Here is a 15,713-nt window from a genome sequence, read left to right on the forward strand (position 1 = left end):
TTACCAGGATTTGAACCCGGAACCATCAGCTTCGTAGGCAGGGTCACTACCCACTAGGCCAAACCGGTCGTCAAACCGGGCTTTTGCCCTTGACTTTGCGTATCGTGAATATTTCTGTAATAAAGACTATTATATGATTTATATGGGCCGTTACCTTCCATTCAAACTCTCCATACTCAATTTTGACTAAATCGGTTCAGAGGGCATACTGCGAACGCCGAAGTTCGCAAATTGCGGGCATCTTACTCTGTCATTCTAATTACACATTAATTGGAGTAAAAGAGAAAGATTTGGGAACTTCGGTGTTCGCGGTAGAACCTCAGACGTTTTAGTTTAATGTTTTTATTGTAGTAATAAAGCAACTTGCCAATAGTTACGGCTAATCATTTAGGTATTAATTCAATAAAGAACGAAAATAATCACACAATACTTAATAAACAAAATAACAAATAAGCAAACATAATAGGCAATATACTTAAATTGTCAAATATCATAATTTTCATAATATAAGTAAAACTAAAAACATTATTTACTTGTCCAACAATATTACAAATTATTTGATTCAATACTTTCATATGCACAGCCAAAATTTCCGAAATGTAAAAATTAAAGTCAACCAATTTTAATTTAAGAATATGATTTCAATTAGGGATGTCACAAATATTCGCATTCGCATTCTTATATAATATTCGCATCATTTTAAGGAGCATTCCACGGGCTGTCCCGTACGGACGCATTTTATTTCCTGTGTTGTGCCTTTTATTCGGCGTTAAAGCAGGCGATTTTTTGTCTGCATATTTTTGACATATTAGTCACAGAAAAGAAAACTAGTGTACCTGCTAATCTTCAGAAATTTCGCGTTTGTACGGGAAAACGGTAAACAATGAATGGAAATCATCAAATGAAGCGAATGTTTTGCGAATGCGAATGTGCGCAGGTTGTGTCCTGTCTCATCAATTCGCGTATGGGCAGTGCGCGCAAACTGTTTTCAAGTAATGCATTATGCATTTTGACCAGTAGATAGCATTTCTTAACCCTTTATAACATCCCGTTCTAAGGTTATACAGGTTACATACATGTATACTAACAGTTTTTTTTCTAATTAGAGATGATAATAACAACTACATATTCCCTGACATTCGCATTCGGACATTCGCATCCTGGACATTCGGATTTGCGTTCGCGAATGTGAAGAATGCGACATTCGTGACATCCTTGGTAACACGGTACGAATGGCCGTATGCTTGTTTGCCACCGATGTAGTATTAAAAAAAAAAGAAAAAAAAATGGTAAAGAAATAAAACTCTTTGACAGTACCTTACTTATATCCAGGAAAAGTAAAGTACATGTTTTGCGGTCTAACTCCAATGGTATCGCAAGTTGATTCGAACGTTTTGCCTCCCGACGTGGACGTCACGGTTGGGCCGCTTTTGCAGGCCGGAGTACCGTTTGAGACGCCGCTTTTTACTGGGTTTCTTAAAATATTTTATATCCAAGAAAAGTACAAGTTCTGCTGTCTAAGTCCAATAGTATCGGATGTTGACTCAAAACTTTTGTCTCGCGACGTTGACGGTTGGGCCGCTTTTGCAGGCTGGGGTACCGTTTGAGACGCCGCTCTTTGCTGGGTTTCCTATAATATTTAAATAGATTAGTATGGTCATCGAAGTGTAAACCTTTTATATCCCAGGTAGTCAAATAACAGTTCGATTGTCCCGATCTGTCATTTTAATACAAAATTAATATGTATATTTAATATAAAAACAGGATGATTGGGTATAGTAGCTAACAAGTTGGCTAATCAAAGTCAAATTTTAGTATCTTTGCATTAATCGAGAAAAATGTGATGAAAGCAAGATGTCGAGATGGAATCGTTTCGATACAAATTTTAAGTCTAGCAAAAAAATATTTTTTGGTACAAGCTTTTATCGCTGACTGTACTTTTTTTCCACAGGCAACTTACACTCACCAAGACAATTATAACAACCCCAAACACAATAAGTTTACGTTGTTTAACACAGAGTTCCCAAGTCCACCTCCTGTCTCCATCATCAGATCAGCTCCACGTCATCATAATATTGCATTGTACCTATGTATGCAAAATTTCAGCTCAATCGAAAATCGAGAAATGGGTCAAATTTAGCTTCCAAGATTTGACCCACACCAACTAACAGGGCAAGTTAAATAAAAGCTTGTAAATATAACGAAAACATGGCCAATTTTCATTTATTTTTAATTAGTAATCGATATACTTAAAAAGTTAAAACTCACGCGACTGGCTTATATTCAATCGAAAGTTTCACGTTGCGTGCCATATTTTTTATTTCCTTCTAATTCCCCGGTTTTATGCCCCCTAATAATTGGATTTTACTGTACGTATACACAATTATTTTGTTGTCACAGGATACGAGGATCTGCTGGCCGACGTGGTCAACATCTGCGTGCACATGTTCGAGACCAAGATGTACCTGACGCCGTCGGAGAAACACATGCTGGTCAAGGTGAGTCATTTTGTTTTATTGCTTACCCTCAGGCTATTTGTCTGCTCTTTTGCCCCTATATCATAAGAAAGAACTATACGGTTGGACTTCTCAAGAGCGCCCAACCTCTTTGAACGCTACGCCTATTAGGTATTTAAAACACGCCATAGTAAACTTTATTGGAAAGCAAGAATGTCTATATTACCGAAGAGAATTTGAAATAGAGGTGGATTGTCAAAGAAAATTTTGTAGTTACAGTAAATTTACTTTACTGCCATCTTTAGACACATGATTAGTGATGGGCTGCTTGTCACTTACCAAAGTGAAACTTATACTTAAATTTCATGTAAGTTTCAAATGGGAAATTTCGCTTATATTTCTTTTAATTTTTCTTAAAACGAGTTTTTAGCGAACAGACAAAGATGCAGCGCGGCGGTTTGATATTATATTATATTTAGATATATAATTAAAGCGCTGCCTGCTTTCTTGTCCCAAAACTGTTCACAAGAATTTTATATCGCCAAGCGGAGCCTATAATGCTCAATAAACACTTTATGAATATTATGGTTTATTAGAATAACTTATATAAGAGCAGAGAGTAAAATGAAATTTCATCTATGAGAGATTAAAATGAAATATCATGTAGGTAAATAATATGTTTGATATATACATACGAAGCAAAACAAATTGCAAATTTGTTTAAAAAAAAGGAAATAGGGCGCAGCGTAACGTGGTCTTGAACTTCCATCCATCGTATAACAACCGGGTCCGATTACCCCTTAGCCACGCGGCTACTGTCACTTAATCTCGAATTTTTCGATGACAATTCGTCTACGTCAGAAGTAGCGGACAGGTTACATGAAATTTAAGTGAAATTTATTCGGTAACATTTCTATCAGAAACATTTCCTGTCAAGTATGTAATTTTCAACAGTTGAAATATGTCACCGTTAAGGAAATATGTGATGTGTTTCAGAAATCGCCCATGATTAAAACTTTTGGATCGCCATTTGATTTTGATCCTCATTATTTCACTGATATGTGTTAAATTTGTTAAATAAATAAAGTGGCGCCATCTGACCGGTCATAACCCAAAGGTTGTGGCGCCATAGCTCGAGACGATGCCGCCATACTTTTGGCCTTAGATCTATACGACTTCAAGGTGAATTTTCGCAGGTGTAAAATCTTGTGCAAAAAGCTCTGAATAATGTCACTTTACTTTCCTTTGAGCACCGAGCAAATCTGTGTGCAACATTGTGCAATCGTACGCTCTGGTCGATAAGGCCCAACAATGTGCCAACTGTCTTATGTGTAAATGAAACGTATGTATGATACAAATGTCACTTCTATTTCATGTTCATGCACCTATCAAAACTACTAACCTTTCTTCCGGACTATAAATTATATAATATAACATACGTTTAGCTATGAAGTCATGCTAAAATGGAATTCGACTTTAAAATGTTGAATAATCCCTCCATGCGCTAAATAAAACGACTCAATAGTAAACTTACTTGAATAGTTTGCTCCTTCTTGACATGGTTGGATCCAAAGAGATGATCCAGTCGATTTCTCAAGGTATTTGGTACATTGATGTCACAAACGATGCAGCGGGCGACACTCGCTTGCTCCGTGGCCTTAAACGCATTCGCGGCGCGATTCTTTCATATGAAATATTACAAAATCCATTAGTTATAAACACTATGCAGTTACTAAAGTAATTACGCTACTCGCAAAGAATTTCGTACATTGACTCGACATTTCCTATACATATCGCAATATTGCTGTCCCGTTCGCACAGTACACAATATAATTATGCGAGTGCGATTTAGGAACACACGGGTCAATGTACAAAATTATTCGTGTTTAGCGTCTGTACTTTAAGCTAAGTCTACACCGACTTGGCAAGCGACAGCGTTAAATCCATCAGCCCATCTTAAACAACAAATTCCTGTCAAATATATGACGTTTTTAGTTCCTCCACCACAATTTGTCGTTGACTAAAGTGTGCCGTACCTACCACACAGTAATTTTGCTACTACAAAGTTACCTACGTACGTAGTGTGTGGAATTTTAGGGTTTGCCTAATGGCTGGCTACTGTATATTACTTAATTAAACATTGGGTTTCATTTTCAATTTCATTTGTAAAAAAAACATGACTCAAAAGAAATGTTACATTGTATGTTTTTAGAAATATTATTTTCTATAGTTGTACATTCTAATGCACATTGGGCGGCACAATTTACGGAACCTGAGGGCCTGCCGCGAAAACCGAAAATCTTTCTGTTTTACTCTTACAGAGACGTAATTAGAGTGACAGAGAAAAATGACGAAATATTATTATTAATCTTACCAGCTCCATTAGTAAAACAACATACGTTATGTTTAATTGTAAATGCGTGGAATGATGATGATGATAATTGATAAAAACTACCCTGTCCTTTTCCGGGCCTCGAGTTATCATGTCAAATTTTATCTTATTTGGTTCAGCAGTTTAAGCGAAACGTGGTCACAGACAGACAGACAGACTGAGAGACATAAGCGGTGAGAGGGACCAGATAACAGACAGAGTTACATTAGATAATAGTAAATAAATCAATAAATATTATAGGGACATCTTTACAAAAATTGTCTAAGTCCCACGGTAAGCCAAGAAGGCTTGTGTTGTGGGCACTCAGACAACGATATATACAGGGTGATCAATCCAAAACAGTCAGTATGGAGAAGTCAGAAACTATGAGAGATAGCCACATCTGTTCTTAGGAAACATGGCTTCGATATTAAATTTAATAATAATGACATTCAATCTCTTTTTAAATCTTTCATACATAACCGGGAATCGAACCTGGTCAATCTTTATGTAATCGCGTGTAAATAGTATTTGTTTGCATAATTGATCCTAAGAGTATAAGTAAATATAAATAATATTGAATGTCATTATTATTAAATTTAAAATCGAACCCATGTTTCCTAAGAACAGATGTGGATGTCTCTCATAGTTTCTGACTTCTATACTGACCGTTTTGAATTGATCCTGTATATAATATACAAATAATTAAATACATAGAAAAAATCCATGACTCGGGAAGAAATATCTGTGCTCATCACACAAATTAATGCCCTTACCGGGATTCGAACCCTGGACCATCGGCTTCATAGGCAGGGTCATTACCTTCGAGCAACACCGGCTTCCGACACGTCGGAAGGGAGGAGCCTAAGCGATATCTTACCGTAAAAATCACTCTGCCATTTTTTGCGGGGGGAAACGTGCACACAGTCGCACTTCTCACTCACTACATACTAAATCCAATCTGTAATGACGACACAAATACATAGAAAATGACACACGTCAAAGACAAATCACACACCTCAATCTCTTTTTGTGTACGGACGAGTATGCACCGCCATAGGCACAGTTGTGCCAATGCTTTAGCAGAGGGGAAATAGTATGACGACCTGTCTGGCCTAGTGGGTAGTGACCCTGCCTATGAAGCCGATGGTCCCGGGTTCAAATCCTGGTAAGGGCATTTATTCGTGTGATGGACATGGATATTTGTTCCTGAGTCATGGATGTTTTCTATGTATTTAAGTATTTATTAATATGTATATATTATATATATCGTTGTCTAAGTACCCGCAACACAAGCCCTATTGAGCTTACCGTGGGACTTAGTCAATTTGTGTAATAATGTCCTACAATATTTTAATGCCGTCTCCCTTCCCTGTGTTGCTCGAAGGTCACTACCCATTATGCACTGGTCGTCAAATAATAGTAGGTATAATAAAACTTACTTTCTTATTAATTTCATTCTTCACATGATTCTGTCCCTGTAGATGCTCTTTGAGAGTTACTTCTGAGATAGTCAATTTGACGTCACACAAAACACAACGGGCGAAATTCGCATCTTGAGTAGCTTTGTATGGAAATTCCAGCTTAATAACCTGTAAAGGATACGGGGTTTTAGAACGGCAACTCGCTTGTGACATGTCTAAACAAGACTACTTTTGACTCTCAATTGCTCAAAGGTTGACTGGAAGAGATCCCTTATAGGGATAAGTTCGCCTTTGTACATTGCCAACATTATTATTTTTTTCCTTTTATCGTATCTTTACCTGTCCCTTATGTACAATAAAGTGTTTACATACATACATACATGTCATGACATGTAAAATATATTTTATCAATAAATTATCGTATCGTATCTAAAAGGCGTGGACAAATAAAACACTGACATTGTCAATTTCGTGGGCAGATCATAGGTTTTGGTAATTTCATGATATGCCATCTTAGAATTGATTTCTTCATAATATTCTCGTCCTACTTTTATGTGTATCCAAAATTCTCATATTGCTACTGTTAATATTAATTTGTCTTTCACCTGTTAGTGTTTGATCCTTTCGAATTTTCTCAAAGGTTAGCTGGAAGAGATCCCTTATAGGGATAAGTTCGCCTTTGTACATATTCTTTTTTGTTTTGTTTGTTTTATGTTAACCTGTTTATGTGCAATAAAGTGACATACATATATACATACAATATAGTTACTTAGGTTAGGTTTGGTTCATGATTCATGATGTGGCCAACCAATCATATAACACTCACATTCTTATTCATTTTATTCGTCGCATGATCCAGTCCATCTAGATGCTCTTTGGCTTGTGAGATTGATACTTTGATGTCACAGATATCACAATGGGCCATTTTCGCATCCGTAGTAGCTTCGAATGGGTATTCCAGCTTAAATACCTGTAAATGACACAGGATTTAAATCGACGACGGGCATGTGACATGTCTTTAGGCTACGGTAATTGGTTGCGGACTTGGTAAGTACCTACGAATACAAAACTTGGATGATTTGAAACTAAAACAACAATAATAGCTCAAAGATCTTTATTAAAACTAAAAACGGTATTTTACTTACAAATAATTATTAACTACTTAAAATTTGTATTATGGCACTTGGTGCATTAACATTTTAACAGATTTTTAGGAATGTGATTTAGCTAATCTTACATTACCTGGTTTCTAAAAGCAACTTGTAATAGGCGGATCCTCATAAAACGAGCCGCCTTGCGAGAAACTTGCCGCGCGAAGAACTCGGTCTGTGCGGACGTGCCTCGGGCGAAGTAAACACACTCGCGGCCGCAATGCCTCGAGTGAGGCACGTCTCCACCGAGTCAACCGACCGAGAGGCTTCGCGCGGCAATTTCCTCGCAGGCGGCTCATTCTGTGTGGACCCGCCTATAAGATAGAAACTGTATACTTGTGTTGTGCTAGAACTCATCTAAGCTATCTAGCCGACATAGCAGCGACCAAGTGTGTCAACGCCACTAGAAGCGTCATATTATAGGAATTTGAGGCAAGTTGGCCCTCTACACTCTGTCGCTTGTAAACTAGGTCTAGAGTTAGCTTAAAGAGATCCTACACTACACGTAATTGACATTAATGAACTACTATTTTGTAAATACTTCTAAAAATTACTAAACTCACACTTTGACTTATTTGATTGTAAGCATGAATTTTTACATGAAAATGCTGTTTTAAAGACATTTCTGAAATTGTCACTGTACCATCACAAGTGGCATAACAGGTAACAATTGCTTCTGTATCCATGTCTGGATATAGCTTATGAAAACAAGTAAAAAAAGTTTAAAAACATTATACATAATAATGCCTACGAAAAAAAGAAGAATGGAATCTTTGAATTGTATAAATTTATAGAATTGACATTCCAAGATCTAATTTGTTAGGAAAATACTAAATAAAACATCCTTTTGTAAAGACTGAAAATAGCGTAAAATGAAAAATAAAAGTTAACAAATGGAGACGACGTCCGTCGTCCCTTTTGGAGAAAAAAAATCCTAAGAATTATTTTATAACTGAAAACATTTAAATAGAAATGCCTTGACGGACAAGTAGAACTTAAATTTCTATATAAGTACCTAATTTGTACTTATTGCTGAAATGAAATCAAAGCCATGTAAAACCAGTTTCAATGTAATAGCCCTAAATAATCTGGAATAGTAAACGCCAATATGAACGCGTATCTAGTGAAAATTACTTTTTTCTTTGACTTCATTTCCATAGTTCGTCCAACCAATCATGTCATTAGGCGTTCACTGAATGAGATGCCTCGCGAGGAAATTGCCACGTAATTTGATATTAAGGCATTCTGGGATTAAGTTGTTTTGAAATTCAGGACATATAAATACTATGGCATTATGATATTTAGGTGCACTGAAACCAAAGCCCTATTAGATGGCATGGTTTTCACATCGACTTTGTTTTTATAATAAGTTGTCCAACTAGTGTCGTTGGCATTTAGAGATAATCTTTTACATTATTATAGATCAAAAATATTTTAGCTGCACTGACATGAATGGTTGGCCAAACGAACTGCTTATAATAAAGAGGTCAACAAACTTACTCTCTTATTCTTCACATTTTTAACATGATTCAACCCAAGGAGGTGCCCCTTCCTGTTCTCCGGATTGTTTGGCACTAAACAGTCACAAATGACACAACGGACGCCTTGCTTTGTCATCTCATATGGATATATTACCGGCCAATCTATTGGCTTTACTTCCTTTTCTTTTACTTCTGGACTTTTCGAAGCGGTCACTGTGTCTGCAGTTTTAATTTTAACATCTAAATTAAGTTTGTGAGTTTTCGGGGCATTTACTTTGTCAGCTTTATCTAAATTGGAAATTTTTGCTTGAAAGTTTGGGTTATCGGTGATATGTTGATTTTCTCTTTGGCTGTGATTAAGAGTCAGATAATGCTTCGCTAAATTTGTGTGTTTGATGATCGTATTACATAAGATGCAGTGGCTGAAGACCTCGTCAATCTGAAACCGGAAAAAATATCAAATAATCATATTAATAGGGATAAAAATATGCTTATTTCGTAGAGGGTTTGACCAATTATTGCTTGTTGTCCATCTATCACACCGAAGGACAATAGTAACACAGTTTGTAAGAAAATCTGTAACCATGTAAATACCAATATCTGGGACACCGAGCTTTGCGCGGAAAACAGACAAAAAAAAAATGCGCGTTTTTCTAGAGATAAGACCCCCATATAGTAAATTTTATCGAAATCGTTAGAACCGTTTCCGTCATCCCCGAAATATATAAATATACAAGAATTGCTCGTTTAAAGTTATGTTTAAGATGTTCTAAGTGTTTTAACATGCTTAGAAAATGGACCACTACGAATAGGGCTTATTCACATTGATTTTTTATTATTAAATATATTTTTTTTAGTTAAAAAATTCCAACTAAATAAATAATGTATGTATTATACTGACCTTTCTCACGCAGTGTTCGTCAATCAAATTACTCGGCATTTTGTTCAAATGCGTCAACGAGAACATGTGTGAATCTATTTCTTCGCTATTAAATACACTACTGCATACTTTACAATTTATAGTTTCTCCTCTTCTAGTAAAGCTATGGTAATAGTCACTGAAAACCTTTACTATTTTATTGTTTTTACTGACAAATTCAACATATTCTATTTTATCTTGAGCTTTAGGTGAACTAGTAGCAATTTCTTCATTTTTTGTGGTTATTTGGGTTGCCTCTATATCTGTATCAGTAGGTTTATTTGTCTCAGTTTCAGTATATGTGTTATCAGTGTTTTTGCTACATTCAGGCTTTCCAGTATTTGTAACTTCTATATTTTTCTTCTTATTATCTAAGGGTTTATTCTCCTCATTTTGCCTTTCCATTTCATTGTCTTCCTTTTTATCTATTTCTTTTTTATTTGTCTCAATACTCGTCAAACCTTTGGCTACATATTTATTTTGTTTCTCTTCCTTATTATTATTGACTTCATTCCACGCTGCAAAACCATGATACGTCTCTGCTTCTTTTTCTGACTCATCAGTATCACTCAAGTCGGAATCATCATCATCACAATCATCACCAACATATGCAGTCATCAGTTCCCACAGTAACTTATCGTGCATCACAGCGACTCGATGCTCTTTTGTTTTTTCATGGTTTCTCTGTACTATGGTTGAGCAGTTCGCGCAAAAGCGCGCCGTTTGGGGGACAAGGGGTGGGGGGAGCGCGGAGATCAGCTTGCGCGTGCGCTGGGTTGCCACGCGAGCGATACGCGCGTTCGCGCGGTGCTTGACGCTCGTGGTGTGCTCGCGGGCGAACGCTGCGGGCACATCGAGGGCGCATATGTGGCATTTGTAGTAAATTGTGGGCTCTGGTTCTGTCGTAAAAAGACATCAGGATTATTTCCTATTCGATTCTTGTTGTATTATTAATAATAAATAAGAAGAAAGCCTTTCTTATTTCCTTAAGTAATTCTTTGATATATATTGCTGTATAGTAATCAATTTGCAAATTTAATTTTAAGTGTCAATCTCCCCAACTTGCCTAAATGTACTCGCCTAGCTACGGTCCAATATAATATAAACTAAAAAAACTTTGTAATTTTTTTTAGGATTATTTGTTTTTTTGGTGCTCCAGCCCTAGCTTGGCTATACCCGAAAAAGCAAGGCGTAACCTTTTTAGCATTTAATTATAAATGTATTTTTGTTTAATGTATTAATTAGGGAGTGAGGACGCGATACAGTCGCGGCACTCCTGTGCTAAGCCTACTGGAACATAATAGCCCTGACTTGTCTAACCTATCAACTTCTTAAACTATTTTTCTAACATTTTACATGTAACCTCTATAATACCTTCTATTTCTTGAGTCCTCATCACTTGGAACTGGAAGTGTTCCTTCTTCAAGAAGTCATTGTATTTGTGGGTGCGCAGAGGCAACAGCGCGAGATCCACGTCATCTAGGCTTATGGAGTATGTTGTCATCCTAGAACATATTAAATTATGTTGTTAGTGTATCCCCATTTGTCCCTGACGGACACAAAGGGGAAGGTTGCAATCATATGAATCATTCCTGTTTGTCCCCGCCTCATGTATGGAGGTGGTCATGTGGGTCGGGAACAAATACACCTGTTATTCAAGAAATTGAAATTGAAGCGCTGGTGGCCTAGCGGTAAGAGCGTGCGACTTGCAATCCGGAGGTCGCGGGTTCAAACCCCGGCTCGTACCAATGAGTTTTTCGGAACTTATGTACGAAATATCATTTGATATTTACCAGTCGCTTTTCGGTGAAGGAAAACATCGTGAGGAAACCGGACTAATCCCAACAAGGCCTAGTTTATCCTCTGGGTTGGAAGGTCTGATGGCAGTCGCTTTCGTAAAAACTAGTGCCTACGCCAAATCTTGGGATTAGTTGTCAAGCGGACCCCAGGCTCCCATGAGCCGTGGCAAATGCCGGGACAACGCGAGGAAGAAGAAGATTCAAGAAATTGAAATTGAATTTACCAAATCTTAACACTTTTATTAAAAAATAATAAACGAATAAATGTTGGACATTCTTCATTCTATTTGTGGTTTCAGCACAAAATGTGAACCAGTTTAAAAAATAAATTAGACAAGCATATCATATCTACTACTCCTTCATGATAACTATCTTTATGATAACTAGATACAGGCCACATCAGTTGTCATAACTGCCTGCCTGCTTATTACATAAATTACAAATAATAAATAAATAATTCTTACACAAATTTACTAAGTCCCACAGTAAGCTCAAGAAGGCTTGTGTTGTACTGAAGTACAATACATAGAAAACACCCATGACTCAGGAATAAATATTCGTGCTCATCACATGAATAAATGCCCTTACCGGGATTCACCCAGGGCAGGTCACTAGCCACTAGGCCAAACCGGTCGTCGTACGTTTAAGCATTTCTTGCCAGTAGGTCTATGGCGCTTCAGACCATTGTGAGTTTGCTGTGATAATAACTCAATAGCCGGGTCCACTGTAGATGTGCCTCTGCAAGGAAAACACACATGCCGCCTCAGCCGAGACATGTTTAAATTGGCCGTATTGTGCGTAAGGAAATTGCCTCGCGTGTATGCTCGCTCTGTATGGACCCAGCTATTATTATTATTATTATTTAATAAGCAGGCAGGCAGTTTGACAACTGATATGACCTGTATCCAATATTCATAAAGATAGTTATCATGAACGAGTAGTAGATATCATGTGCTTGTCTAATTTATTTTTAAACTGGTTCACATTTGGTGCTGAAACCACTACTTCTGGGAGCCTGTTCCAAGCCCTCACCACTCGATTGCTGAAAAAGTGTTTGTATGGGTTACTGTGAGCCCTATGCCTTTCCAACTTTAAAGTATTGAATTGAATTGAAGTATTTTTTATTTTTAAATTTGTTAAGCTTATCGACATGTCTACACCTTACTAGTTTAATTGTTCTAAACCTGAATGTGAGTAACCACATATAATTTAGTCCAACATCGCGTGCTTGATCAGTAGAGATGGTGCAGACGGAGCATGTTGAGTGTTTATTCAATATAATAATATGTGAGAAACCGGTTGAAAAGAATTTTAATATGTAGACACCATTCTGTCTGTGTGTGTTATACACTGCCTGTGAAACGGACTCTGGTCGTAACATTTTAAGATTTTTTAACCAGTGGAAAGGGCAGCCTAAATTATCCCAAAAATATCTGGTATAGCGACCTGATTAGGGAAAAATAAATACATTTCGTAACTGATCTTAGGTTAAAAATCTTTCAACTTCTACGTACGTATCTTTGCTGAAATAAAAAATAATTAGCATTTTACTTACTTGTGTATACAACCTCATAAACTAAATGTAGAAAAACAGCTAATAAATTGAAAAAAAACATGAAATATTTGCGGTGCGATCGGCAGAATAACAAAACGATTGTCAGTATTTGACATGACTTATGTGACGTTTAGCAGTGTTACCATACATCGGGTCAAAAATCTACCAGACGGTAATAATTTCTGCCAAATGCTTGCACTTTAAAAAATTACGTTTTTCTTGATATAATAAAAAAATATGGGTTTAATGCTCAAGGAATTTTTAAAGCCAAGCACTGAGAGACACAAAAACACATATTAACAGTTTTGAATAATGCACGGTTAGTTTCATTAGACCGCGGTATAGGGATCGTGCGCGTTGGAGGGTCTGCCATCTTGTGGCCTGAATAGGGAACATAAACATTTCACGGAGACTTCACGTCAAAACAAGTGTTGCCATCTAACGTTCTCGTACGTTTTCTTGTGAAAAATAGGCTCTGCCATCTTGTGGGCTACATTGGAAGCATAAACTTCACATTTACACCTTGCGCCAAAAATATGACGTCTCCTATGCTGCCCCCTACAGTTTATGAACGCTCCTTATTGTCCGTGATCACGGAATAGATGATAGTACTAGCATACAGAAATGACACTTCCTACAAAATCGAAGTTTGACAGCGATTCAAGGACAAATCATGCTGTGACTTTCCAATGTATGGCATTATTCCTTTCGGTTATTTAGGGTTGTCAATCTTATCTGTGGTTGTGCACCCAAAGGAATATCAAGTTTTGCCAACCCTATTAATTGCTCGTAGCAACGCTGAGCCGAACGGAGCCGAGAATGCCCGAACGCTCTAGTGTCTCCCCACTGACGCTGTACCGAACGGAGCCGGGAGTGCCTGAAAGGTATAGTGTTACTCCACTGCCGTGATTACGTTTTGTAAAATATCCGGAGCTCAAAAACATATGTTTATGCAGTCAAATTATAAATTCAAATACACTCTAAATATTACGTCAATAAATAATGATGTCATACAGTACAAATTAAGCTTAAGCTAAACTAAAACTAACAAACTACTCAAAGAGGCCCCCGCGAGTTGTTCCCGGCGCAAAGGTGCCCATCACACTCGCTGCGTTACCGCGTTGAATTGCGATGGATAGCCTTTGCGCCAGGAAAGAACCCACGCGGGCATCACACCCCCTCTCCCTAGCTCGCCGCCCTATCTCCCTTATAAAATCCATAGCTTCCACCCCCCAGCACCCTGTCGTCTCACAAGCCAAGGGGATAAAGTAATAATTATAAATTGAATATCGAGTGCAAACTGCGACGGTGAAGTTAACATTTAATCTAAAATAATGTAGTCAATCTTGGATTCTAAAATTAAATCACGAGACTAGCGAGTGGTTCCGAATATTCCGTGAAGTCTCTCTACATTGAGCTCTAGAATGGGTATAGAAGAATTTTGACCATTTTTATTTATTTATTGTTTTCTAGGACCTTTATACTATTGTACATATCAGCCCTATCAAGTCCGCTTCTTATAGCTTCAGAAATTACGAAAATATCATCCATATTTGGTCATTGATATTTGTTATTATAAACATAAACCAACATATTATTTTCGTTTCTACTATATGTATTGTGTATACAATTTATTTTTTAAATCTACCAAAGAGGTATAATTGGCTTAATTTGGTCATACTTTGTTTTCAGTTTTAACAGGCAACGTATACTGTTATGATTTTCAGTAATTTCCCTTAGTGATCTTAGGGGAAATCCCGGTACAGTAACTACTGATTAGTGATAATGCCGATGTGTATAGTTTGACAAAAGTCACCTGTCAGAGAATCATACTGTATGGTTTATGCTAGGAGTATAAGTATTTTAAATAACCGAAAAAAGGGACATGGTAACTTTGCAATTTTCGAAAATTCTCTTTGGCACATTGCTTGTTCATGTGCCACGTTTATTATACGGGTGTTTGCATTACTATACTTGACGCGGCCAATGATGATCCATATGGCAGTTCATTTTTGTATGGAGAAACTGTCAATGTCAAATGTTTTTGGACAGTTTTCTCTACTATAACACATTATTTTATTCAGAAATGTAAAAATTAAGTAATTAAAATACCTTAAAAACCAATTTCAACAATTATTTCTTAAATTCCATAAAAAAAAACCAAAAGCGAATTGGAGGAACTGTCATACGGATTATAATTGGCCGCGTCAAGTATAAGCGCCACTTGCATTAACCCAGGGTTAACCGGAGTTACCAGTATAATTTGATACTGGGTTAACGGTTTAACCGGTTAACCCCGGGCTAGTGCAAGTGGCACTAAATAAGTAAACATAAAAGTAATATAAATAAATAAATAGTATTTTTGTGGATCTTTATTATAATAAGGGTATAATTTTCACACGGAATGTAAATCTATTCCGTTATATGTACAAAAAATACGTAATCAACATTTTAACTTATAGTTAATACGGCAACAACGAGAGCGCAATCGCTTTACTTCCCTCTCTTTCTCTTTACAATAAGACTTTATACAGTTAGTAGCTCAGTTGGCGGTTTT

General features: G+C 36.9%; 2 protein-coding genes across 3 annotated transcripts in view; one reads left to right on the forward strand and one right to left on the reverse strand.

The window, feature by feature from the left end:
- Positions 1-15,713, forward strand: part of LOC133532670 (cytoplasmic FMR1-interacting protein) — a 97,242-nt gene that overhangs the window by 5,599 nt on the left and 75,930 nt on the right. The window contains exon 6 of the mRNA XM_061871434.1: positions 2,401-2,498. Within this exon, the coding sequence (XP_061727418.1) occupies positions 2,401-2,498 (98 nt within the window). The remainder of the gene's footprint in view (positions 1-2,400; positions 2,499-15,713) is intronic.
- LOC133532668 (uncharacterized) lies at positions 371-13,294 on the reverse strand. Of its 2 annotated transcripts, XM_061871431.1 has the most exons (8): positions 13,157-13,294; positions 11,177-11,307; positions 9,785-10,701; positions 8,903-9,322; positions 7,078-7,221; positions 6,270-6,419; positions 3,991-4,137; positions 371-1,630 (listed from the first exon to the last, which is right to left on the reverse strand). In XM_061871431.1, exons 2-8 carry the CDS (start codon positions 11,304-11,306, stop codon positions 1,487-1,489), a joined length of 2,052 nt encoding a protein of 683 aa, XP_061727415.1. In that variant the 5' UTR covers position 11,307; positions 13,157-13,294; the 3' UTR covers positions 371-1,486. The 2 variants fall into 2 exon arrangements, with proteins under 2 accessions (XP_061727415.1, XP_061727416.1); XM_061871432.1 differs by lacking the exons at positions 371-1,630; positions 3,991-4,137 and adding an exon at positions 5,602-5,788.

This window comes from Cydia pomonella, chromosome 27, assembly GCF_033807575.1.
Source record: "Cydia pomonella isolate Wapato2018A chromosome 27, ilCydPomo1, whole genome shotgun sequence".
NCBI lineage: Eukaryota > Metazoa > Arthropoda > Insecta > Lepidoptera > Tortricidae > Cydia > Cydia pomonella.

Coding starts and splice junctions, on each gene's coding strand:
- LOC133532668 (XM_061871431.1), bottom strand. CDS start 11,306: ATGACAACATACTCCATAAGCCTAGATGACGTGGATCTCGCGCTGTTG. Junction 10,702..11,176: donor GAGGACTCAAGAAATAGAAG/GTATTATAGAGG, acceptor TTTTTACGACAG/AACCAGAGCCCACAATTTAC. Junction 6,420..7,077: donor CGAATAAAATGAATAAGAAT/GTGAGTGTTATA, acceptor TATCCTTTACAG/GTTATTAAGCTGGAATTTCC.